The 27,709-nt window shown below is 45.3% G+C and overlaps 1 protein-coding gene across 1 annotated transcript in view; it reads right to left on the bottom strand.

Moving 5' to 3' along the window:
• Positions 1-27,709, bottom strand: part of cops8 (COP9 signalosome subunit 8) — a 79,332-nt gene that overhangs the window by 13,040 nt on the left and 38,583 nt on the right. Inside the window, exons 2-4 of the mRNA XM_087988763.1 lie at positions 11,143-11,213; positions 5,293-5,341; positions 128-260 (exon numbers count right to left, since the gene is read on the bottom strand). Coding sequence (XP_087844889.1) covers positions 128-260; positions 5,293-5,341; positions 11,143-11,213 — 253 coding nt within the window. The remainder of the gene's footprint in view (positions 1-127; positions 261-5,292; positions 5,342-11,142; positions 11,214-27,709) is intronic.

Genomic DNA, 27,709 nt, shown 5'->3' on the forward strand with positions numbered 1-27,709 from the left:
TCAGTTTATGGATTTCATATTCTCTATCCTTCCTCAGTGGAATGCACATTTCCTCCTTCCTTAAATTTCTCATCTCCTAGTCCCTGCTGAAAACACTTCAATTCTGAAGCAATGATAAGGATCTTACCTCTCAATTCCTCCATGATAGGCTGGATGGTGTCAGACCATTGATGAGAGCTAATGACAGTGTAAATGCCAGGAAAATCCCTTTGCCAAATACGCTGTCCCACAGACCAAATTGCACCAAGCTCAGGATTAGCCTGCAACATAAGCAAAGGACAAAAATAAATACCAAGGTGACATATCGTGGAGTGCTTTGTTTGCGATATGTGGGAAAATAAGTTGGCCTGAAACCTTGTCAAGTTGAGAAGGCGTTTGAGATTGACAGTATTGCATGAAGCCACTCCACAAGCTGACAGTTTATGAAATAGCAGGTACAGTGCTGACCAACGTTAGGGATGAATTAAAATGACCACATTTTGTACTTAAATGCCTCTCACCAATTCAGGAAGGATACTTTGAAAGTACGATGATTCTAAGCTAATGCTCCATTAGAAATGATGGGAAAACTCGCCATTGCAGCCTATCATTAGAACATGGGTTACTGCAACAGTTAATTCTTTCTGGCTTCCTACAGTGGCTCAGATAGCTACAGAAAATAACTGATGCTTGAAGTCAGACCTGAGTTCTGTGCATTAGCCTTGATTTTTTGCTCCCAAGGCAGTTAGCGTCAATTAAGAAATTCTGTGGTTTGCTGCAGAAACCATCCCAGAATGGTGGAATCTTTGTTCTTCAGGTCTGGGGGATAGTTGCTGGAGCCATCCCTTTAACCACCGATGTAGCTTAGATTGACCACAGGGACGGCCAAGTATTAAGCATTAAGATAGACGGTTTAATAGGCCTGACAAGGATCTCTGGGACTCTAGATATGAGCATATGATTTAGGAGCAGGAGCAAACTCCTTTAATCTTGTATTCTAATCATCTGACAATAAAGACTAACAGACCATTAACTTGCCTTTCTAATTGCGTGGTGTTCCCGTATGCTGTGTGTGTTCCCTGTAGATAGTCTCCCTGAAAGTCAACATCTACAAACTGCATACCTTTTTAAAAGATTTTGCAATTTTCCACTGTATTTAAAGAAATTATAAATAAAACAAATCAGACTGGGTAGCCTCTAGTAGGATCTAGGTGAAAAACCTCTTACTTCCACATTATAATCCATGTACAACCTTGTTGTCTACTCACTTAATGTCTATATTCTTTTGTGGCCTCTGTGTCCTCATTGTGGCCAACATTTCTACCTAGTTTTGCATCACCAGCAATCTTTCAAGACTTTACTCTCTGCCTCTTTCCATAATAACTTAGATACTTCTTCAGGTTATATGTATTAGATGAACATTGACTTTGGAACCAAAGAAAATCCAAACTCTTTCTTCTTACAACTTGCTCATTATTGAAACCAATTTTGCCTTGGAACCAGCATTCTCATTCATTGAATAGCACACCATTGTTGATGATTCTTCAATTCCTCACATCTGTGTATGTCAACATTCATTATCAAGGCTATCACCTCAGTGGTACATGGAATTCCACCCTGTAATATGGTAACACTACCATGAAAGAACAACAGATAGAACCCTGTTCAAACTTAAAAATTGAGACTGTAGAGCAGACAACTGTGTTGCAGCTAGGAATTCAAAATAAACGACAGCTACATTAGAGATTCAAAGAAGGTCTGAAAGCAAACTAGGCACATGCCCAAGATTAATCTTGGCAAACAGAGAAAAGCTTAGCAATGTGACCATAGTTGGAAAATGAAGTGGTAAAATAGATCAATAACAAATACATTATTTTTCTCTCAGGTCGATCAGAACCTTAGCCCTGAGAGAAGAAAAAAATAATTAGGTGTTGCAAATTTCAAAGCTAGCAGTGAATGGTGGTAACATGTTTATAAAGTGAAATCATTTTATACTGAAACAGAAGACAAAGATTTCACAGCATTTCCCAGCGCAACCCGATGGCTTTGCAATTTCATTTATATTCGATTATAAATTGCTAAGAGTTAGAGATTAGCCTGTATCGGAAACATGAATAAATTGCTGTCAATATTGTCATCCCAGCCAAACCGTGACGAAAGTTGGACAGCAAATAACATCAGTGAAGACAACAAGCCAGTAACAATAGATTTAATGTTGCACAATCATACACGTCCTATGACAAAAGACAAACCAATGGTGATGTTCAAGATGGAAACTACGTAGAAGAGCAATTCTCTGAGGAAGTGCATGCTCAGAGTGACATGGTGGCTCAGTGCTTAGCACTGCTGCCTCACAGGGCCAAGAACCTGGGATCAATGCCAGCTTTGGGCGAATGTTCTCGCCTGGTCTGCATGTGTTTCCATCAGGTGCTCAGATTTCCTCCCACATTCCAAAGATATGCAGGTTAGGTGAATTGGCTGTGCTAAATTGTCTTTTAGTATTTAAACTGCTGCAATACATTTTCTCTGTTGGTAAAATTACCTTAATTACTCTGTTACTAGTTTATAGGTTATCATTTATTTTGGATATATTAGGTTTGCTTTTCATTGAGAAAAATACTTTTTTCTGCATTCAATATCATTGTCATTACCACATGGCCCATAGGTATTGCACCTCTTTCTCCCTCTAAAGGATCCATATTTATCTTACCTAGTCTAATTTTTATATATTGGCAAATATTCTTACAAACCATTTTTATATTCTTGCCAATTTACTCTATATTCTACTTTTTCACTATTTATTAAGGGAATTGATTCACAAATGATTGATGTCAAATTTTGTTTTCAGTTCAAAGTATCAAGATTCAGATAGTACTACTACAGGACCTGAGTACTGGCTAAACTAAAAGACAGAGGAGTCTATAGTGTGACAGAAGTGAAGGTTTGTCTTTTTCCCCCCCCCCCAACACCTTTGGAGACGAGAGTGAGAGAACAACAGGGGCACCCCAAGATCCAGGTGCGCTGAGTAGTGGGGAATCAATGATCTAGAAGTATTGGAGATCACTCATGTAAAGAGCTCCAGAAATGGATTGGACCAGAAAGGACATTGTGGACATGCAGAATCACACGAGGCAGAAAACAGCAGAAGAAGGTGAATGCACTGGGGAAGATCACTGATACAGAGAACTCGCTGTCTGTGAGCATGGTATAGGCCCTTCAGAAATCTGAGATGAGTAGGGATCCTGGGATCTATGAGCACAGAGGGGAAATCCTAGGCATGGATGTGATGATGATATAATTCCAGCACCTGACAGGATCAGTTGGCATATTCTGAACATAAACCTCCCGTATGGCGTAACTGAGTTTGTGACAGTCAGTGGTGGAAGTAGTAAGTTGTGTCTGGATTGGGCAGGGGGAGGTCTTAAGGATGCAGAATCACGAGTAGAGACAGCTCAGGAATTATTCCACGATACACTTTATAAAAATCACACCTACAGTATAAAGATTTTAACAACGAAATACAAGGATTGACTCTTTAGAACTCACTGCTGCAGAAGGATGTGGAGGCCAAGCCATTGAGTGCATCTGAGACAGAGAAAGATAGGTTCTTGACTAGCAGATCAAGGGTTACCAGGAGAAGGCAGGAAAACAGTTGAGAAACACATCAGCCATGGTCAAGTGGCAGAGTAGGTTCGATGGATTGAATGGCCTCATTCTGCTATTTTATTTTATGATCTTATGACTCCTCAGCTTAAAGTGTTTTCATGAAAACTCATCTGTATCAAGGCTAGGTACCACATCGAGACTATATAATCAGCTTTAAGGTGATGCCACAGATATTAAGGCTCCATGATGCTTTGCTTCCTCACAAATGCCCTCACTGTGCCACAAGCTGCCGTGAGCCCCACATACTAGAGTATTCCTCCCACCATTACTTGCCCTTTTTTCCCCACTACTTTTCATTATTGTGCAACAATGGACTGTGGTCAAAATTAGTTAAAAATATTCGAATGACTTAGTTGGTTCAGATATTGCATTGCTTGCACATTTTAGATGTTTTACTCTGAAATGATTGAATATGAAATTTGAGTAAATGAAACACCAACTGGGGGAAATAAAGAGATGGAATGGAAAATATAGGAATAAATAGAATGTTAACTGCATAGTAACATTCTGTGTAATGTTTCAAGCAAAACATAAATGCACTTTCAAGCTAAATTAATGTTGTAACTTGACGCAATCCAATTGATTGGACTGATCCAATTCCAGTCAATACTTTAGGTTTAACATGTCGCAAAGGCAACTTGTTCTGGTTGAAATGAGATATTATATAGAAGTTGATACAATCCCACAGGGGTTTATATTACAGAGCTATTAATTCAGATGATTGGACTACTGAGAAAAAAGCACAAGTTGAAATCCCACCACAGTAGCCAGGGATTTGAAATCCAATTAATGAAATAAAACTGGAACAAAAATCTAGTATCAGTACTGTTGTCCAAATATGATTGTTATAAAAACCCAATTGATTCACATGTATTTTCAGGAAAATCTGATGTCCTTACCTCATCTGGGCAAACTGTGCCTTCAGTTATACAGTAATGTGGCTAATTCACAACTGACCTCTGAAATGTCCAATAAGTTATTCAGTTGTATTCAACATGATGGCTCATCACTACTTCCTCAACGGAATTAGGCATGGGCAATAAATACCCCACAACAACACGACGGTTGGAGGAAGAGCGCCTCATCTTCCGCCTAGGAACCCTCCAACCACAAGAGATTAACTCGGATTTCACCAGTTTCCTCATTTCCCCTTCCCCCACCTTGTCTCAGTCAAATCCATCGAACTCACTCAGCACCGCCTTCCTAACCTGCAATCTTCTTCCTGACCTCTCCGCCCCCACCCCAGTCTGACCTATCACCCTCACCTTGACCTCTTTCCACCTATCACATTTCCGACGCCCCTCCCCCAAGTCCCTCCTCCCTACCTTTTATCTTAGCCTGCTGGACAAACTTTCCTCATTCCTGAAGAAGGGCTTATGCCCGAAACGTCGATTCTCCTGTTCCCTGGATGCTGCCTGACCTGCTGCGCTTTTCCAGCAACACATTTTCAGCTCTGATCTCCAGCATCTGCAGACCTCACTCTCTCCTCAATAAATACCCTCACCAGAAAAACCCACATTTCCCAAATGGATAAAATAATCTATTACCATTCTTTTCAACACTTGCAACACCCAATTTAACACTCAACATCTCACGCTTCCGAAGGAAACAATATAGAAAGCAATGTTCTTAAAACTATTTACTCACAGTTTTGATGGCTTGAGGTATCCTCTTCCAGAGGTACCGTGCAGTATTCCTGCAATAATTAATGGAAATAATTTCTTTAATGACTGAAATTCTTACATCCAAAGATTATCTAATTATCCAAATAAAGGCATAGTTATTTCATTTTGGTTTAAGAGCCATTTCAGATTCAGAAGCAAAATGAGATTAGCAGCAGGAAACAAAAACTGAAGACTACTCATGCATTGTGAATCATGTAGTTCTGCTCTGAACCCAAGACCACTATAAAGTGGTTTTACAAGGGCATATAGATGCTTTTAAATGGACTCATTCAAGCAAACGGATGAAATTTCTGGACAAAGAGCTGGAATTCATGTATCAGTGGTGAAAAGTCAATGACTAACAGAGCCTTGCAAACTTCATTTTTAGAGAATTTCCAAGAGTATAAAAATACTTTGAATTCACAGAAAGCAACCATATTCTCTAAAAATATTGAAGCACATCAAGTATGTGGTCAGATTGGCAAATACTGGGCTATTACCCTTGGAGAATGTAAACGAGACTGGATAGGTGGAGAGGGGTCTGGACAGAGTAGATAAGGAGAAACCGCTCCCACTGGTGTAAGGGTCAACAGCAATGGAACACTTTTTAAATGACAAAAGCAACAAGAGAAAAATCTTTTTCACATAACGGATGTTTAGAACCAGGAATACAGTGCCTTGAGAGTTTGAAGATGACATATTCAACTGAGGTGTTCAAAAGAAAGTTCACTTTCTGAAGGAAAAAAACCTACAGGGCTACATAGAAGGGGCAAGCGAGTGGGACCAATTGAATTACCCTTGCAGACATTTCGTTCCTCATTTCTTTTGATCTGGTCTGTCACAAAAATGCACAGAATCCATTGGGGAATTAGATGGAGTGCAGTGGAGCTGGGGGAAAGAGTCAAGACATGCCTCCTTTTGTATTGTGAGCTGCCATGTAGCAAGCTACAAAGTCCAGTCTGAATGTTTAAGTGGGGAAGTAGATGAATAGGTGACTGGTTGACTGAGCGAGACCAGTGCGGCCACACGAGTGGATTAGGCTGAGAAGACGGGCTTAAATGGGAAATGGGGCATTAACGGTGGTTGTGTAAGTGAGGTTGAGCAGACCAGCAGCTGCAGAAATAGTGTCAAGAATGAACAGCCAAAGGCTAGACAAACAAAAATCTGGAATGCAGAACAAATTGAATTGGGTGAAACATTTCTTGAGGCAAACACAGCAGCGAAAGGGTTTGGAGACAGATGCAGATTATGCTCGAATGATACAAAAGAAATATTTACAGACAGCCTCACATGTGATCAATACTTGGAGAAGTGAGGCCACATAAGATAGTAAGGTTAAGTGAATATAGGCTGTGAAGTTTACATGAAAGAGAGGTAAAGTAGTAGGGCAGACAGCAAAAAAAAGGCAAGCTGAGAATGGTGCTTAAAATCACCAAAATTCAGAGGTTCAGGGTGGGAGAAACGAAGATAACTTGTTGAGTCAACAGAGATGGCACCTAGCTGAGATTTCAAAACCCCTGAAAGCTGAGAGTTAGTTGCAGATCTGAATTTCACCTTTCTGTATTAGAATCAACATTATCCCTTTATATAGAGCAGACCAACAAGGTAACGGAGTGTTCTGAACCAATAGCAGAATATGTTTACAATACAGACAGAACCCATCCAAACCATAGTATCCATGCAAGCATTCAGCAAGACAACTCATTTGCCTTTACCCCTGACCTTCCCCCACAACCCTACTAATGGGTTTTCATATTCAGATGTTTAACTAATTAATCATTATTTCAAGGTAAGTTCCAAGCAGCTTCATGTTATAAATGGAGGTTATGCGGTATAACATTTCAGTGGCCTTAACTGTGCATCAATCAGGACAGTGGCCTCCATGAGATATTTAAAGTGTACTTTTAAATTAATTGAAGTGTGAACACAACTTATGGTGACAGATAAAATATTAAAATGTAGATGTTTTCTGTTTCTGTGGGGGTGTATGTGCAAATTTCCCCATAGCTTCAGATGAAGAATACATTTCCCAAAAGCTTCATCTGGAAATATTTACTTGTGCAGACTTTTCTGCACCGACAAAGCATTATTTTCCAGAACACAGAATGAACCTAAATCAAAGGTTCCCACCTAGTTCCCTCAGTCCCGAGACACCCCCATTAGGATTCAGACTGAGGACAGTTTTACTGAATGTCCATATTCTAAAATACAAGAGAACAATAAATATATTTCTCCATTTGGCATTTCAGCATAGTTTTATTTTGCTGGCAGCTATTTAATATGGACATAACCTCAGCACAAATTAGTGAACTGTAAAATGGAAACAGTCCATCAAAACATAGGCGAGAGAGGTTACTGATGGAGTTTCACGAGTTATTATCTTTTGAAGAGATCAAAGTTACCTTAGGGGTTTCCAGACTTATCTATGCCAGTTCACAATCCTATAGCCTTTTTAAACATTGTACAATTGTGGAACATTTTTGAAAATCTACAGCTTGAAAAATGGTATTGCAAGAACCAATATTATTATTATTGCTAATAAAAACTCTCATGCCTTTTGGCCAGGTTGTATAATGGAAGCCTGGAACAGGTTCAACATCAATTCATTACCTAACAGACACAAAATGTCAATGAATCTTAAATGCAGTTGGCTAATCTTGAGGGGTCAGGGAAGGAATTTAAAAAAAAACAGAAAGGAGTACAGCTTGGTCAGGATTAAGGAAATAATATGGGGAAGAAACTCACTGTTCCAAAAAAAAAGATCTTGATCTTGCATAAGTGCAAAGTACCATTCACTTGGGACTATTTGTCTAATTTGATTAAAAAGAATATGTAGCACAGCCACTGAAAGATTCCGCCAATGTAATACTTTAGAAGAGAAAGGGTGAAAAGTCAAAATCTCTGGCTATATGGGATAGTACCACTCTCCCTCATAGAGAAAATTTTGATAGAAGTCCCACTCTCCCAAATGATCAGCACTATCAATAACAGCCAGCTGAATTACATAATGATTTTACTCTTAAAATGTTAACGGGTTTTTTGTAGCCAGGAATACCAAAGAAGTGTACAGAGAACAGAACACTATATCTGAATTTTTTAAGAAGTTAAGCCAAGGGGATCCCTGATAATATCGAGCCAATTGCATAATGGACAATTGCAGTTGCCTATACACTTTTGGCCTACAACAGCAACATCTTCACAGTCTCCTTGAAATAATAATTAACAAGATTATGTTATGAAGGTGTAGAAGTGTACTGTACCTTTGAGAGAGTGAAGGACTTGGCAAGCACACCAAGTGCTGGAGACTTTACAATGTAACATTTGGTTCAGAACAGATAGCACTGCTGAGTTGCTATGAGACAAAACAAATTTGAATTCAGCCAATCAGTTTAAATTATACCCCCCAAAAAACCCAGATTCTAATCAAGTTTGAATTTATTATATTGACAATCTTAAAAGCCAACGACTCAATCCGATACTTTGGGGGTATAAGACTGGGGAAAATGGAACAGTTGAGATGAGAACTGCCAAGCCACCAGCATGTAAAAAGACTGCCTGAAATATAGCTCTCTTAAAGGTACCTTTATCAATCAGTAACCTGTGAAGCAGAATCCCCAAGAAAAGACAGGAATACAGAGGAGAACCGAAAGCTGCCTGGTTTTGAGATAAGCAGCTTTGTTGTTTAAATCTTAATCGGGATTTTTATCAGACCAGTATTGTAGAGGAGAAAGTGAGGTCTGCAGATGCTGGAGATCAGAGATGGAAATGTGTTGCTGGAAAAGCGCAGCAGGTCAGGCAGCATCTAGGGAACAGGAGAATCGACGTTTCGGGCATTAGTCCTTCTTCAGGAATAAGGAAAGTTGGTCCAGCAGGCTAAGATAAAAGATAGGGAGGAGGGACTTGGGGGAGGGGCGTCGGAAATGTGATAGGTGGAAAGAGGTCAAGGTGAGGGGGATAGGTCAGACTGGGGTGGGGGCGGAGAGGTCGGGAAGAAGATTGCAGGTTAGGAAGGCGGTGCTGAATTTGATGGATTTGACTGAGACAAGCTGGGGGGAGGGGAAATGAGGAAACTGGTGAAATCCGAGAACCCTCCAACCACAAGGGATGAACTCGGATTTCACCAGTTTCCTCATTTCCCCTCCCCCCAGCCAGTCTCAGTCAAATCCATCAAATTCAGCACCGCCTTCCTAACCTGCAATCTTCTTCCCGACCTCTCCGCCCCCACCCCAGTCTGACCTATCACCCTCACCTTGACCTCTTTCCACCTATCACATTTCCGACGTCCCTCCCCCAAGTCCCTCCTCCCTATCTTTTATCTTAGCCTGCTGGACAAACTTTCCTCATTCCTGAAGAAGGGCTAATGCCCGAAACGTCGATTCTCCTGTTCCCTAGATGCTGCCTGACCTGCTGCGCTTTTCCAGCAACACATTTCCATCCCAGTATTGTAGAGGGGCAAGTAAAAGATATGTTAGAGGAAGGAGTTGTAAACAGTTGTTAGTTAATTATTCTCTGTTATACTTGAAGAAATAAAGTTGTTAATTTTTACTTCAAATAGTTCTTGGACTCTCGAATTTTCACAGGTTACTACACAGGATAAATCTTTTCTGCTGCTGGGTTGAATTAAGCATGGGGGTTTACACCGTGTCGTAACAGTTAGCTTTTGACATATAACTACAACTATAAACAAACTTTGCAAATCACATGCTGGACTCGCAAGTCATTCACTTTACATCCAACACCAATAATTGCTGCTATCATCAGCAATTAAAAAGACTGAAAAATTGAGCATTGGAAACACCAATACTGAAAATCAAGTGTAATTGCTCTCCTTATTATGAACTCAGGAGCTAAAATTTGATATACCTGAAAATTCCAATATGGCTTTTGGCACTGGACATCAATTACAAACATGCAGAACTGACTATCAATTCTATATACTTTCAAAGTTGTGCAAGTTCAAAATCCAAACAATAATATTCTTGGAATTTTGTGGTGCCAGGGTGCTAAGTATTATTGATGCAGTTTTAACTTTACCTTTAAACATCTCTTAATACAATTACTTGCCTTTGGAATGGATCACAATTGTGTCATTAGGCACAATAATGTCTGTTGACATTAGGCATCAACAAAATCCTGCAGCTACAAAGAAGTGAAAGTTTGCAAAGCTTGGGTGGAGAACCTGTGTGTATTTGTTATAATAACTTTAATATAGTAAAATCTGGCACACAGAAAAAAAAATTGAAATCCAAAATATTAGGATAGCTGAACCAAAGGGTAATAAGAGCAGTTTTAAAGCAGAACAATTACTGCAGTCTAAGAGATGGCTCATTATCACCTTCTCAAAGGTTATTGGGAATGGGCAACAAATGCTGGCCTAACCAGTGACACTCACATCCCAAGAGATTTTATTTTTAAATGGCACTAAACTTATTTCTAGTATCAGCAAGAACATGGTACAGAGAAACATTCCACTAAGAATCATAAATGTTAATGATGATCGTTATGCTGTTCTCACCTCAAACAGTCACAACTAAATGACCTGTTAACCATCAGCACTTTTGGTTTTGTTTGCGGATAATATCGTCGTGCCATATAACACTAGATATAAGGACTGATTGGTGAATTACACACACCAAATTTAAAAACAGGAAGTTAACAATTCCCAGTCAAATACAAGGTGCAATTAGACACAACACAAAGTCTTTTCACTATTCACCATATTTTAATGAAACCTTAATGGCACCAAATCTTGCTCAAGCATTTACTCCCAGTGGATATATATAAATAAGTTATACAGATTTGCCGTGTTATTACCTCTTCACTCCATACTCACATATCATTGTGTAGGAGATATAAAGCAAGCAGTTGACCATAAACTTGCGGTGTTGCTATCCCACCAGGAGCCTGCAAATTCAAGATAGAATGCATGTTAGGACAACACAGAAGTTTTAAAATCTAATACGGAATTGCTAATTAAATTGAAGCTCACCAGCTCACAGGTGCTGCAGTTTGTGTTGTCAAGGCTGATCAAGTCTCTCAATCATTCTTCTAACTCAGTTTCCCCGACACTCAGGTTAAACAATACTTTGCCAAATATGCAAGGCAAAAAAAAATTACTTATCTACGAACACATTTTATACTGTATTTGCTCCTTCCTTATTGATTTAGTGATTAAATTTCATTTTAAGCTAGACACTAGATTGATAAAAGCTATTATTATAATAGCCTCTGGAGGCAACAGCAAAAAGGGTATCATAGCATCCTACATCTACAGACAAACTTCTGCTCGTTGTAACTCAAAGTAACCTCCAGCAAAACCACCAGGTCGCAGATTCTCACACTGCCCATGCAATTTTCAGTTTGCTGACCCTGAACCTTATCCTAACATTCGGACAGACTTGCAGTCTAAAAGGAAGCTTAAAGCAACAATACTTTGTATCAGTATCGGCACTAGAAAGGAAATGAAAATGAGGTAATGACCATGTCAAGTTACAACATAGAACTACATCAATTCCAATAAGCAGAAGCAGCACGCTATAGGGAGAGCCAAGTGAGGCCACAATGGATCATGTCTGAGCTCTGTAACATGGCCATGCTTAGTCATGAATGGTGGTGGACAATTCAATAATAAAAGGGGAAAAGGGATCTCTGCAAGCATCCCTAACCTCAATGATGGAACTCAGCAAGTGAGCGCAAAAGACTGAAGCATGGTTTGCAGCTGCAAGTAGTCCCAAATAGATGTTCTATTTTGGTGTCATGAGATGAAGAAAATGACAAAGCACTGGATGGTGTAAACATTATGGCCCAACCACAGTTGGCTGTAGTGAAGATAGCACAAGTGATATCTCAAGCCACACAAATCCAGTACATCTACAATACTGACATCTGTTCGACAATGTGGCAAATCGCACCAATATTTGCTTAATCAGCCTATTTGCCTAATATTTGCCTAATCTTATCAACAGCACAACTTTAATCTTCACAGTTCCAATTTGAAATAAAAACCCTAACTTTGTAGGTCGCTGGCAGCCTTATTATCTCATATTTACAAGGGATATATTTAAAGATAACAAGGGCAGTTTAAAATGTTTGAGCCATGACTGCTGCACAGGAGGCCATCGTTCATCCTGTTGTGCCTAGCTCTCTTCAAACAGTGTGCCACTGTCACTTCAGTGTTATTTCCCTACAGCACTGCAAATAATTTCCATTTTAAATAATGAGCTAATTCTTTTTCAAATGCCTGGTAGAATCACCCTCCATAGCTGTTTTTACCAATTGTCTTAAAATCTGCGTCCTGTGGTTCCCGATCTTTCTGATGGGGCTTCCATCCAGTCCCCTCATGATTTTCAATATTTCTACCAAATGTCATTTCACACTTATCTTCTAGATGGAGAACAATTCCAAATTCAACAAACTCTCCACGTAACTGAAGTTCTTCATTCCTGGAACCATTCTCATGAATATCCTCTCTAACTCTTCACCTCCACCGAGAATATACAGTTCAGAACAATCCATAACACTCCCGTTGAGGTTAAACCAGTATCTCATGCATGACTGTTACTTTTGAACTATTTCCCTACTTTAAAGAAGTCCACAGACCTGCATGCTTTATTAAAATGTTTGGAGCGGCAAAAGAAGGAGGAGACACTAAACAACTATTTTACATCAGTGTTTACTGTAGAGAAGGACATGGAAAATATGGAATATGGGGAAATAGATGGTGACATTGTGAAAAATGTCCATATTACATAAGTGGCGGCGTTGGATTTCTTGAAACGCACAAAAGTGGTTAAATCTCCAGAACCTGATCAGGTGTACCCTAGAACTCTGTGGGAAGCTCGGGAAGTGATTGCTGGGCCTTTTGCTGAGATACTTGTATCATCGATAGTTACAGGTGAGGCGCCGGACGACTGGCAGTAGGCTAACATGCTGGCTATATTTAAGGAAGGTGGTAAGGACAAGCCAGGGAACTATAGACCAGTGAGCCTGACATCAGTGGTGGGCAAGTTGTTGGAGGGAATCCTGAGGGACAGGATTCACATGTATTTGGAAAAGCAAGGACTGATTAGGGATAGTCAGCACAGCTTTGTGCGTGGGAAATCATGTCTCATGAATTTGATTGTGTTTTTCTGAATATGTAACAAAGAGGATTGATGTGGGCAGAGCGACAGACATGATCCATATGGATTCTGGATCAGTGGTGCTGGAAGAGCACAGCAATTCAGGCAGCATCCAACGAGCAGCAAAATCGACGTTTCGGACAAAAGCCCTTCATCAGGAATAAAGGCAGAGAGCCTGAAGCGTGGAGAGATAAGCTAGGGGAGGGTGGGGGTGGGGAGAGAGTAGGTCAGGGAGGAGAGGGTGGAGTGGATAGGTGGAAAAGGAGCTAGGCAGGTCGGACAAGTCAAGGGGACAGTGCGGAGCTGGAAGTTTGAAACTAGGATGAGGTGGCCCCATTGCACTCTATGCTACTCTCTCCCCACCCCCACCCTCCCCTAGCTTATCAAGCACCACTGATCCATGATCCATATGGAGTTCAGTAAGACTTTCGACAAGGTTCCTCACAGGAGACTGATTAGCAAGGTTAGGTCTCATGGAATACAGGAGAACTAGCCATTTGGATACAGAACTGACTCAAAGGTAGAAGACAGAGGATGGTGGCCCAGGGTTGCTTTTCAAACTAGAGGCCTGTGGTGTTCCACAATGATCAGTACTGGGTCCAGTACTTTTCGTCATTTATATAAATGATTTTGATGTTCAGATAGGAGATACAGTAAGTTTGCAGATGACACCAAAATTGGAGGTGTAGTGAACAGCGAAGGTTACCTCAGATGGGCTAAGGAATGGCAGATGGAGTTTAATTTACATAAATGTGAGGTGCTGCATTTTGGAAAAGCAATCAGACCAGGACTTCTACTCTTAATGGTAAGGCCGAGTGTTGCTGAACAAAGAGACCTTGGAGTGCAGGTTCACAGTTCCTTGAAAGTATTTGCACGTAGATAGGATACTAAAGGCGGCGTTTTGTATGCTTTCCTTTATTGGTCAGAGCATTGAGTATAGGAGTTGGGAGGTCATGTTGCGGCTGTACAGGACATTGGTTAGGCCACTGTTGGAATATTGCGTGCAATTCTGATCTCCTTCCTATTGGAAAGATGTTGTGAAACTTGGAAGGGTTCAGAAAAGATTTACAAGGATGTTGTCAGGGTTGGAGGATTTGAGCTCGAGGCGCTTGATAGGCTGGAGCTGTTTTCCCTGGAGCATCGGAGACCGAGGGCTGACCTTAAGGTTTATAAAATCATGAGGGGCATGGATAGGATAAATAGACAAAGTCTCTTCCCTGGGGTGGAGGAGTCCAGAACTAGAGGGCATAGGTTTAGGGTGAGAGGGGAAAGATTTAAAAGGGACCTGTGGGGCAATGTTTTCATGCAGAGGGTGGTGCATGTATAGAATGAGCTGCCAGAGGAACTGGAGGAGGCTGATACAATTACAGCATTTAAAAGGCATTTGGATGGGTATATGAATAGGAAGGGTTTAGAGGGTTATGGTCCAGGTACTACCAAATAGGACTAGATTAGGTTAGGATACCTGGTCAACATAGGTGAGTTGGACCGAAGGGTCTGTTTCCGTGCTGTACATCTCGATGACTCTATAAATGCCCTTTCAGCTATTCTGCCATTATAATGATTTGCGAATATATGCCTAAGTGCATCTGTTCCTGTAACAGATTTAGAATTTTACATTCCCTTTTCACATTCTCCCTGCCATACTTCATACTTCTCTTGGTTAAATTTCATCTTCCACTTGTCCACCTATTCCAAACTCCTTGCAATCAATTGAAATTCACAGATTTCATGTCTTGACTGTGTTCTGTACAGCAAAGTCTATATTTGAGCAAGAGCATGGTCCAACAGCGACCTCTGGGGAACTGTACTACAAGTGCACAAATCAAATCCAGCCTAATTTTTCAGAAAACAAAACTGGAATGCAGTTATTCAAATCCAATACTTTATTCCAGTAAAGTGGGACACAAGAAAACCATCTGGTATAACTGTAAAGCACCTTAGGCTAATAACCGCAGCACTGATCTAATTCGTTGTCAGCAATCTTGTAAATGCAGTTGGTGCGCAACTTGGTGACAGTTTTGTATGTGTGTATGAGAGTTGAATATGAAGTCTTGCTGGGCCCCCCCGAGTTTAGGATCATTGTGGAGGTGTGTCGCCTATCCTTACTGACTGTTGTCTGCTGGTCAAGAAGTCGAGATTCCAGTTACAGGGAGGAGTAGAGACCCAAGTCTGGAGTTCGGAGAGAACATCCTGTTCCCTATTTCAAGGTAAACTGCTTAAAATGAGAAAAGATCAATGAAAAAACATTTGGTTTTCAGACTATGATGATTGCCCTGAGTTTCTAAGAAAAAATCAACTTCTTCAGAGCTCTTTTTGACTATTTTAATTGAAGTAGTTTGATTCTCTCGGGTGGATGAGCTGTATAACTTTTCTTCCATGAAAGGTACAGTAATAACCATCTTAAATAGCGGTATGTCAATAAATAAGCCTTTTTAATTCTGCACCAAACCATAGTTCAGGACGGGACATGTCTAAGAAAGAAAATTCTTAGACATATCCCATCTTAGACATGCCTGGGATCCATCAAACCTGCCTCTTTCCACAAAAGTACATTCCTCCAAAGAGGAGGCTCCTTCATTTGTATGTTCTTTACATTCCACGCTTTCAGATCGTCGCTTAAGGGTGATCTGTACATCAATGGTGTTGCATCAAATTTATTCTAGTCAGAGAATCACCAGTCCCACAGTCTACAGTAATCATTCCAATGCCATGTGCAAAACTAAGCTCAGATGCAGTCTTAGTTTTCACTTATTAAAATGCAGCCTATCAACAGGATCGAGAGAAATGGGGCACTGTTAGTGATTGAGACTAAATACACACGACAGAAGAGGATGTGCACTTATCATTGGATTGCATTGTGGGATCTCTCATTGTGGAATAGGCTCAACATTTTGGATGATGTAATTTTGAATTTCACACTTTAATAATGAGGCCGTAAACCCAATTTGCAGTTTCTATTAAAAACAAAATGCCTTACAGTTTCAGTAAACAACTTCTTTGACTTCAGTTTGTGCCCATGATATTTTTGAAAACATTTTTGCTGACTTGGCACTGTATAATTACTTGTTCCAACATGCTCCATAATGTATGGCAATACTAATTCGCAAAACTATTCAGTAATCATTTCAAGCTTCAGTACGAGGAACATGAGAGATTTCTGTTGACAGACTCCAAGCGCTGCAACATTACGATCATATACATGGTCAGCTCTCTTAGGGATGACAGAAAAGAAGGACAATCTTAAACATAATTTTCTATCAAGGGAATAAGCTAGCATATTTCATTACCCCAAATAATTTCTAGGAAATTTGGTCAATAAATTAGAGCAGTCAATATTGCTGTAAGTCAATTAAGACTGCAAGACAGCATGAATTGGGAAAAAAAAGCCATTTAATTTGCTCTGTTCACAATGTGCAATGTATTCTAACATTTCCTTTATCTCACTTGTTTAATTTGATGTGCCACTGTTGCTTTTTAATGAGGGGAAGCAAAATTCCACAACATGCATCTATGCCTTCATTGGCTGTGGTACTAGAGAACTGGCCAACAGTAAATATCTCAATTCTGTTCAAGAAATTGAAATATAAACCAGGAACTACAGGCCAATCACTGTTGTCGATGATATAGAAAAGATGACATACCATAATCAAGAAATAAAATGACTAACAATTAACAAAGGTATTTGGCAACATGAATCGTGAAGAGGGTTGAAGTAGTTAGGGTTGTGTGCACAAGCTCTCAGCAGGGATTTAATAAAGTACCACATTATAAACTTGAATAAATTTCAGGTCCAAGGATTTGAGGAGCAATAGCAGTGTAGATATGAAATTGGCCAAAAGTCAAAAGGTGTGTGACAACCTATATTGTACCACTATGGATCAATATTAAGGAGCACTGTTCTTTTTGGTATTATTTATATCCTGAACTGGAGTACGGGAGTGGAAAAATTAATCTCAGAGCTTAGAGATTACACAAATCTTGGAAATACAGCAAGCAATGAAAATAATATCAGCAGGTGCACATATATTAATTATCAAAATGTAGAGACTGTGGCAAATGAAATTTAATGCAGGGATTTGCGAAGTGATATACCCAAGATGGAAAAAGAGATAAAACAAATTATACTGTACAATTTTAAAATGTACAAGAGACACCAGAGATTTTCAAAACAAAAATCAAGATGATGGATATCACTGGCCCCTTGAATCTGTAGATAAAAACCAAGTATAAAAGCAAGGAGGTTTTGCCAAATCTTTTAAAAATGTTAGTTAGGCCTCAGAATAATACATTGAATTCTGGGCACCACACTTCTGGAAGGATGTCAAGGTATTTGAGAAGGTATTTACCAGGATTATACAAATACTTCAGTTTTGTTGAGACGAGAAAACTGGAGTTGTTATCCTTAAAACAGAGATGATTAAGGGGGAGATTTAATCGAAATTCAAAAAACTGTGAAGGATTTGCTGAAGCAGTAAGGAGAAATGGCACCGACAGGATAGCTGATGTGCAGAGGATACAAGCAAAAAGAGTGTAGAAATTAGGCAGAGATGTGATGCAACTCTCAGCAAAACTCAAGGCAGAAACAGAAACTTCAAAATATCAAACTGATGCACTGCATCAAGTAAAGGAAGAACAACGTTTATGCAGGGAGACAGGGCAGACATGGATTAAGGGTGGGCAGGCAGCAAAATTCACAAGAAAAGTTTCCAGGCATTACGATGGAACAGAGAGTAGGAGAAAACAACAGACAATGTGAAAGACTGTAGAACCAGTAGATGCAGATAGAGACTGATTGGCTTACACTCCCACCTCACCCCACCTTAACAACTTTTGTATCTATTCTGTCATTCTCCCAAAGGCTGGTGCAGCAAGGTAAGAAACCTGTCCAGCACAACCAATTTTCCTGCTTGCTGCTGCTCCAACACATTCCTCTGACATTCTTTAACGTTTTCACCAATGTTTAAAAAATGCAATCAGATTAGGGTGAGGAACTCTTTTATCCATGTATCTCATTTGTCACTTGGAATTTTTTCATTTTGTCAATCACTATTAATTCAGCTTTTCGTTCCTTCAATATTCAACTTTTTGTTTAGAAATACAAACTAAAGTGAAGACAGTCAGTTTAAGAACAGAAGAAATAGGAGTAGATTACTTACACTCTCAAGCCTACTCTGCTATTCAGTAGGATTGTGATTGGTGTCCTTCCTCAATGTTAGTTTGTCCCACTGCCCATATCCCTTAATCCCCAAAATTAAAAATCTGTTTATAGCAGTTATGTCTATATTTAGTGATGGAGCTTCCACAATCCTCTGGCAGAGAGAATTTTTAAAAATTCAAACTGTTTGAAAGAACAAGAGTGCCTTGGTCCACCATTTGTCCTAAGATTGTGATGTGGAGGTACCAGTGACTTGGGTGAACGAAGTTGAAAATCTCACCACACCAGGTTATAGTCTAACAGGTTTATTTAGAAGTACTACATTTCAGAGTGCTGCTCCTTCATCAGAGTGCTGCTCCTTCACTAGTGGGGCAGCATCATAAGACACAATTTATAGCAAAAGATTAGTGTCATGCAATTAAAATGATATATTAACAAATCTAAATTGCTATTAAGTCTTTCAACTTTTAGAATAGGTTGCAGGTTTCGGTTCATTAGTATGTAAATCCCAGAACTTCTTTTAAGTCACATTCTCAAGATAACTTAAGGTTTTATAACAAAACAAAGGTGGCAGCTCAATATATTAAAAGGTCTGAAGTTAGAGTCTGTCTGCATCCCAACCTTGAAACAGACTGGTTCCTTTTCCAAAGTAGGAATTTATAAAATGTTATTTGGATTGACTGCCTGCAGGTTGTGCACTTTTTGAGAAAAAACAATGCATCTACAAATACAATTCTGCAAATGCAAATTCACCCCCTAGACTTATAGGAGTTGGGATGTCATGTTGCAGCTTTAAAGGGCATTGGCAAGATTACTTTGAGAATACTGCGTACAATTCTGGCCACCTTTCTAAAGGAAGGATGCTGTTAGACTTTAACTTCTGTATAACAGAAAAGACTTACAATGGATGTTGTTGGAGCTGGAGTGTTGGAGCTAAAGGGAAAGGTAATAGGCTAGGGCTTTTTTTTTTACCCTGGAGCATCTGAGAACTGAGGGGTGACCTTATAGAGGTTTATAAAATCTTGAGGGGCGTGGATAGACTGAATAGACAAGATCTTTTTCCTATGGTGGGGGCATCCAAAACTAGAGGACATACGTTTAAAGTGAGAAGGGAAAGATTTAAAAATGACCTGAGGGACAACATTTTCATGCAGAAGATATTGTGTATGGAACAAGCTGCCAGAGGAAGTGGGTATAATTACAATGTATAAAAGGCATCTGGATAGGTATATGAATAGGAAGGGTTTAGAGGGATACGGGCCAAATGCTGGCAAATGGGGCTATGTCAGATTGGGATGTCCAGTCGGCACGAATGAGCTGGACCAAAGGGTCTGTTTCCGTGCTGTATGACACTATGCAAGTCTGCCTTTAAAGCAACCTGCTCGATTTAACTATTCACTCTCTCCATCACCAATGCACAGTGGCAGAAGTGTTAACCATCTGAAAGATGCAGTGCAGCAAAATTCCAAGGTTACTTTAACAGCACATTCCAAAGCCTCGAACTACCGAGAACTTCCACCAGCTAAATAATTGAAACACTATCCATGCAGTTTCCCCTCCAGGTCACGCACCAAGCTGATGTGCAAGTATATTGTTGATACTACACTGTAATGGAGTCAAAATCCTGGAGCTTCCTTCTTAACTCATTTTGAAGAGTGAGTCAGAACAGCGACTCGCTAACACCTTTGCAGGATTAATCATGGTCCAAAATTGATACTCTCAGGCCACTGCAAAGTTAAATTTTTCTCTTGTATCTTTTCACAGCTTCTTTGTGTCCTCTCTCAGCTTACATTCCCACCCAGCTTTGTATCATCAAAAAGTTTAGCGACATTACTCTTGGTCTCGTTAATCAAGTAATATCATTTGTAAGTAGCTGAAACCCTAACAATAATCCTTGTCACACACCACAAATAGCTGAAAATGATCGATCATCACTACTCTGCTTCTTGTATGCGAAAAGAACCTTCCAGCTATGCTAACACATGCCACCAACTGCGCACACCCTTGCCTTGTATAAGTGATACTTATGCGGCACCTTATCAAATGCCGCTAGTCCCATTTTGCTATCCTACTGGATACATCCACAATATTCTGATAAATTTGTTAATCTTAATATCCTTTTCAAAAAACTATGATGACTTTGACCATATTATGATTTCAGAAAATTGAGACTCTCAAGAATAGATTCCAGTGTTTTCAATCACTGATGCTAAGTTAACTGGACTCGCCACATAAACACAATGGCAACAACTGCAGGTCAGAGACTAGGGATACTGTGGTGAGCAACATACCTCCTGACTCACCAAAGCCTGTCCATCATATACAAGGCACGAGTCAGGAGTGTGACAGAATACTCCTCACTTGCCTGGTTGAATGTATCTCCAACACTCAAGAAGCTTGACACCATCCACAACAATGCAGCCCATTTGATTGGCACCACATTCACAAGCATCTACTCACTCCGCCATCAATGCTCATTAGCAGTGTGTACTGTCTACAAGATGCACTGCATAAATTCACCAAAGATCCTTAGGGAGGACCTTTCAAACCAGCGACCACTTTCTTCTAGAAGGACAAGGATGCATGGAAACACCACCACTGCAAGTACCCCAAGCCTCTCACCACCCTGACTTGGAAATATATCACTGCTCCTGGCTCAAAATCCTAGAAATCCCTCCCTGAGGGTATTGCAGGATAACCTACAGCATAGACTGTAGTTCAAAATGGCAGCTCATCACCACTTTTTCAAGGGCAACTAGGAACGGGCAATAAAATACTGGCCAGTGTTACCCACTTCCTCAAAGTGAATTTTAAGAAAATGCCTCTCACCTTTTCTCTTTCCCTTTTCTGAACAGCAGTTACATTTACTAACTTCAACCTATTTCGACTATTCGAGAAGTTAAGTAATTTTTAACAAGAACTTAGTATTTATGGAATACAATAAGTCACAACAGGCACGTAATCAATGCATTTTCACTCTTACCAACTTGAAATCAATATATTTTCAACAAGCTGTTTTAGTGTAAAGTTTATGTCTAATTTTGACAAATTTTGACAAAAATTGAAAGGCATTTAAAACTGTTTAATAACAATTCACCTGCTATAGCCTAAGAAATGAGGGATGTTCGACATACCTAAAATCATTAAATGTTTTCTCCACTTAATTCTGATTTTTCTCGTACGATCACTCCAAGCTCCATTGCATGCTCTCTCTCTCCCTAATCTGTTGCTCCAGCAATCTAAAAACTTATTGCGAGATAGTTAGTGCGTCTATTTCCACATGTCATTTCAAGTCCTTTGAAAACATTTCTCCACTCTTGGCTTAGCGTCCCTCAAACCCCCAGCCTGTCAGTGTTTGATCAATATAACTCAGAGCATCACCACTCCACTCACGAGTACACACAATTATACAGTGCCCTTAACACAGAATGTAGACATTCTAAAGTTCCAATATCTCTCTGAAAATTGAGGCAGCTCAAATGGGCAGTGGACTTCCAGACAACCTGTCTATCCAGAACTTGAAATTGGCTCCGTGCAACAGACCGTTCACCAGGATATGGTACCTCTCAATGAACTATCTCTGGAAAATGCCCTCCACTCAACACTTCAGAATAGCACTTCCCGTTTGCACTTTCTACTTCCACCACCTTGGTTCACCGCTTGGATATGACCTGGCATAGCATTTTATCCTCAGGTGACAAAGATACCCAATGGTGGGCCATCCACAAAGAGAGCTTTCCTTTTTTACTGGGGATGACAGCGGGAGAATGCTGCATGCAGCAGTCTCAAAAAAAATCACCATTTAAGCACGTACACTGGGTGCCAGGGCAGGGAGATAGTTAGTGCCTCTATTTCAAAGGGCCTTTCCCTCCGACCCCCTCCACACACAGTGCCAGCCTCTCTCTCTCTTCCAACGTCCCCACACACAGTCCCTACCCCTCTCTCTGCCCCCCCCACACACAGTGCCTGCCCTCTCTGTTTCCCCCCCCCCACACACATGCCTGCCCCCTGTTTCCCCCCCCCCCGACACACAGCGCCTGCCCCCTCTCTGTTCCCCCCCACACACAGTGCCTGCTCCTCTGTCTCCCACCCCACACACAGTGCCTGCCCCTCTCTCTCTTCCCCCCCCCACACAGTGCCTGCCCCTCTCTGTTCCCCCACACACACAGTGCCTGCCCCTCTCTCTCTTCCATCCCACACACAGTGCCTGCCCCTCGATCTCTTCCCCCCCCCCACACAGTGCCTGCCCCTCTATCTCTTCCCCCCCCCACACAGTGCCTGCCCCTCTATCTCTTCCCCCCCCCACACAGTGCCTGCCCCTCTATCTCTTCCCCCCCACCCCACAGTGCCTGCCCCTCTATCTCTTCGCGCCCCCACACAGTGCCTGCCCCTCTATCTCTTCGCCCCCCCCCACACAGTGCCTGCCCCTCTCTCTCTTCCCCCCCCCACACAGTGCCTGCCCCTCTCTGTTCCCCCCCCCCCAGTGCCTGCCCCTCTCTCTCTGTCCCCCCACACACAGTGCCTGCCCCTCTCTCTGTCCCCCCAACACACAGTGCCTGCCCCTCTCTGTCTCCCACCCCATACACACAGTGCCTGCCCCTCTCTCTCCCCCCGCCACACAGTGCCTGCCCCTCTCTCTCTTCCCCCCCACACAGTGCCTGCCCCTCTCTCTCTCCCCCCCCACAGTGCCTGCCCCTCTCTCTCCCCCCCCCCCCCACAGTGCCTGCCCCTCTGTCTCCCCCACCCCACACAGTGCCTGCCCCTCTGTCTCCCCCACCCCACACAGTGCCTGCCCCTCTGTCTCCCCCACCCCACACAGTGCCTGCCCCTCTGTCTCCCCCACCCCACACAGTGCCTGCCCCTCTCTCTGTTCCCCCCCAGTGCCTGCCCCCCTCACTGTCCCCCCCACAGTGCCTGCCCCACCTCTGCCCCCCACAGTGCCTGCCCCCGTCTCCCACCCCCACAGTGCCTGGCCCTCTGTTCTCCCCCCCCACACAGTGCCTGCCCCTCTCTCTTCCCCCCCCCACACAGTGCCTGCCCCTCTATCTGTCCCCCCCACACACAGTGCCTGCCCCTCTCTCTGTCCCCCCAACACACAGTGCCTGCCCCTCTCTCTGTCCCCCCAACACACAGTGCCAGCCCCTCTCTGTCTCCCCCCCACACAGTGCCTGCCCCTCTCTCTGCCCCCCCACACACAGTGCCTGCCCCTCTCTGTCTCCCACCCCACACAGTGCCTGCCCCTCTGTTCTCCCCCCCCACATAGTGCCTGCCTCTATCTCTTCCCCCCCCCACACAGTGCCTGCCCCTCTATCTGTCCCCCCCACACACAGTGCCTGCCCCTCTCTCTGTCCCCCCAACACACAGTGCCTGCCCCTCTCTCTGTCCCCCCAACACACAGTGCCAGCCCCTCTCTCTGTCCCCCCAACACACAGTGCCTGCCCCTCTCTCTGCCCCCCCACACACAGTGCCTGCCCCTCTCTGTCTCCCACCCCACACACACAGTGCCTGCCCCTCTCTCTCTTCCCCCCCCCCACACAGTGCCTGCCCCTCTCTCTGTTCCCCCCCCACACAGTGCCTGCCCCTCTCTGTCGCCCCCACACAGTGCCTGCCCCTCTCTGTCGCCCCCACACAGTGCCTGCCCCTCTCTCTGTCACCCCCACAGTGCCTGCTCCCCCTGTCCCCGCACACAGTGCCTGCCCCCCTCTCTGTCCCCCCCACAGTGCCTGCCCCCTCTGTACTCCCCCCCCACAGTGCCTGCCCCCCTCTGCCCCCCCCCACAGTGCCTGCCCCCCTCTGCCCCCCCCCACAGTGCCTGCCCCCCTCTGCCCCCCCCCACAGTGCCTGCCCCCCTCTGCCCCCCCCCACAGTGCCTGCCCCCCTCTGCCCCCCCCCACAGTGCCTGCCCCCCTCTGCCCCCCCCACAGTGCCTGCCCCCCTCTGCCCCCCCCACAGTGCCTGCCCCCCTCTGTCACCCCCCCCACAGTGCCTGCCCCCCTCTGTCCCCCCCCCCACAGTGCCTGCACCCCTCTATCCCCCCCCCACAGTGCCTGCACCCCTCTGTCCCCCCGTCTCCCCCAACACACACAGTGCCTGCACCTCTCTGTTCTCCCTCCCCACAGTGCCTGCTCTTCTTACTGTCCCCCCCACAGTGCCTGTCCCCCTCTCTGTCCCCCCCACAGTCCCCCCGTCTCCGCCCCCACATAGTGCCTGCCGATCTCTGTCCCCCCCCACACACACATTGCCTGCCCCCGTCCCCCCCACACACAGTGCCTGCCCCTCTGTTCCCCCCCCCACAGTGCCTGCCCCTCTGTTCCCCCCCCCACAGTGCCTGCCCCTCTGTTCCCCCCCCCCACAGTGCCTGCCCCCTTGTCCCCCCACACACAGTGCCTGCCACCCTGCACCACCCCACACACAGTGCCTGCCCCTCTGTCTTCCCCCCCCCCCCACCCACACACTGCCTGCCCCCGTTCCCCCCCCCACACACAGTGCCTGCCTCCCTGCCCCCCCCACACACAGTGCCTGCCCCCCTGTCCCCCCCCCACTCTCACACAGTGCCTGCCCCCCTCTGTCCCCCCCACACAGAGCCTGCCGCTCTCTTCCCCCCACACACACAGTGCCTGCCTCCCTGTCTCCCCCCTCCCCACACAGTGCCTGCCCCTCTCTGTCCCCCCCCACACACAGTGCCTGTCCCTCTCTGCCCCCCCCCCCACACACAGTGCCTGCCCGTCTCTTTCCCACCCCCACACACAGTGCCTGCCCCCCTCTGTCCCCCCCCCACACACAGTGCCTGCCCCCGTCCCCCCCTCACAGTGCCTACCCCCTGTCCACCCCCTACACACAGTGCCTGCACCCCTCCGTCCCCCCGCTCTCACACAGTGTCTGCCCCCCCTCCGTCTCCCCTCTCTCTCTCACAGGGCCTGCCCCGCTCCGTCCCACCCACACACACAGCGCCTGCCCCCTGTTCCCCCCCAACACACAGTGCCTGCCCCCGTTTTCATCCCCACACACACAGTGCCTTCCCCCCTGCCCCCCCACACACACAGTGCCTTCCCCCCGCCCCCCCATACAGTGCCTACCCCCCTCTCTGTCCCCCCCACAGTGCCTGCCGCCCTCTGTCCCCCCGACTCCCCACCCCCCACACACAGTGCCTGCCCCTCTCTCTGCCCCCCTCACACACACAGTGCCTGCCCCTCTCTCTGCTCCTCCCCACAGTGTCTGCCCCCCCTCTCTGTCCCCCCCAGAGTGCCTGCCCCCCTCTTTCCCCCCTCTCTCACACACAGTGCCTGCCCCTCTCTATCCCCCCTCTCTCACACACACTGCCTGCCCCTCTCTGTCCTCCCTCTCTCACACAGTGCCTGTCCCTCTCTGTCCCCCCTCTCACACACAGTGCCTGCTCCCCTCTATCCCCCCCTCACACACAGTGCCTGCCCCTCTGTCCCCCCCTCACACACAGTGCCTGCCCCCCTCTGCCCCCTCTCTCACACAGTGCCTGCCCCCCTCTCACACACACACTGCCTGCCCCCCTCTGTCCCCCCTCTCTCACACACACAGCCTGCCCCCCTGTCACACACACAGTGCCTGCCCCCCCTCTGTCCCCCCTCTCTCTCACAGTGCCTGCCCCCCTCTGTCTCCCCCCCCCACACACAGTGCCTGCCCCCCTCCGTCCCCCCTCTCACACTGTGCCTGCCCCCCTCCATCCCCACTCCCACACACACACTGCCTGCCCCCCTCTGTCCCCCTCTCTCTCAAACACTGCCTGCTCCCCTCCGTCCCTCCTCTCTCACACACAGTGCCTGCGCCCCTCTGCCCACCACCCCCACACAGTGCCTGCCCCCCTCCGAACCCCCCTCTCTCACACACACTGCCTGCCCCCCACCGTCCCCCCTCTCTCACACACACTGCCTGCCCCCTCCGTCCACCCTCTCTCACACAGTGCCTGTCCCCCCTCGCTCACACACAATGCCTGCCCCTCTCTGTCCCCCCCTCTCTCACACACACTGCCTGCCCCCTCCGTCCCCCCTCTCTCACACACACTGCCTGCCCCCCTCTGTCCCCCCTCTCTCTCACACACTGCCTGCCTCCCTCTGTCCCCCCTCTCTCTCAGACACTGCCTGCCTCCCTCTGTCCCCCCTCTCACATACACTGCCTGCCCCCCTCTGTCCCTCCACTCACACACACACACTGCCTGCCACCCTCGGTCCCCCCTCTCACAGTGCCTGCCCCCCTCTTTCCCCCCTCTCTCACACACAGTGCCTGCCCCTCTCTGCCCCCTCTCTCACACAGAGCCTGCCCCCCTCTTTCCCCCCTCTCTCACACAGTGCCTGCCCCTCTCTGTCCCCCCTCTCTCACACACACTGCCTGCCCCTCTGTCCCCCCTCTCACACACAGTGCCTGCCCCTCTCTTACACACAGTGCCTGCACCCCTCTGTCTCCCCTCACACACAGTGCCTGCCCCTCTCTGCCCCCTCTCTCACACAGTGCCTGCCCCCCTCTGTCCCCCCTCTCTCACACACAGTGCCTGCCCCTCTCTTCCCCCCTCTCTCACACACAGTGCCTGCCCCTCTCTGCCCCCTCTCTCACACAGAGCCTGCCCCCCTCTTTCCCCCCTCTCTCACACAGTGCCTGCCCCTCTCTGTCCCCCCTCTCTCACACACACTGCCTGCCCCTCTGTCCCCCCTCTCACACACAGTGCCTGCCCCTCTCTTACACACAGTGCCTGCTCCCCTCTGTCTCCCCTCACACACAGTGCCTGCCCCTCTCTGCCCACTCTCTCACACACAGTGCCTGCCCCCCTGTCCCCCCTCTTACACACACAGTGCCTGCCCCCGTCCCCCCTCTCTCACACACACTGCCTGCCCCCCTCAGTCCCCCCTCTCTCACACACACAGCCTGCCCCCCTCTGTCCCCCCTCTCTCACACACACAGCCTGCCCCCCTCTGTCCCCCCTCTCTCACACACACTGCCTGCCCCCCTCTGTCCCCCCTCTCACACACACACTGCCTGCCCCCCTCTGTCCCCCCTCTCACACACACACTGCCTGCCCCCCTCTGTCCCCCCTCTCACACACACACTGCCTGCCCCCCTCTGTCCCCCCTCTCACACACACACTGCCTGCCCCCCTC

Source organism: Chiloscyllium plagiosum, unplaced genomic scaffold, assembly GCF_037043375.1.
Source record: "Chiloscyllium plagiosum isolate Xiang-an unplaced genomic scaffold, Cpla_swu_hap1 HiC_scaffold_7, whole genome shotgun sequence".
Classification (NCBI taxonomy): Eukaryota; Metazoa; Chordata; class Chondrichthyes; order Orectolobiformes; family Hemiscylliidae; genus Chiloscyllium; species Chiloscyllium plagiosum.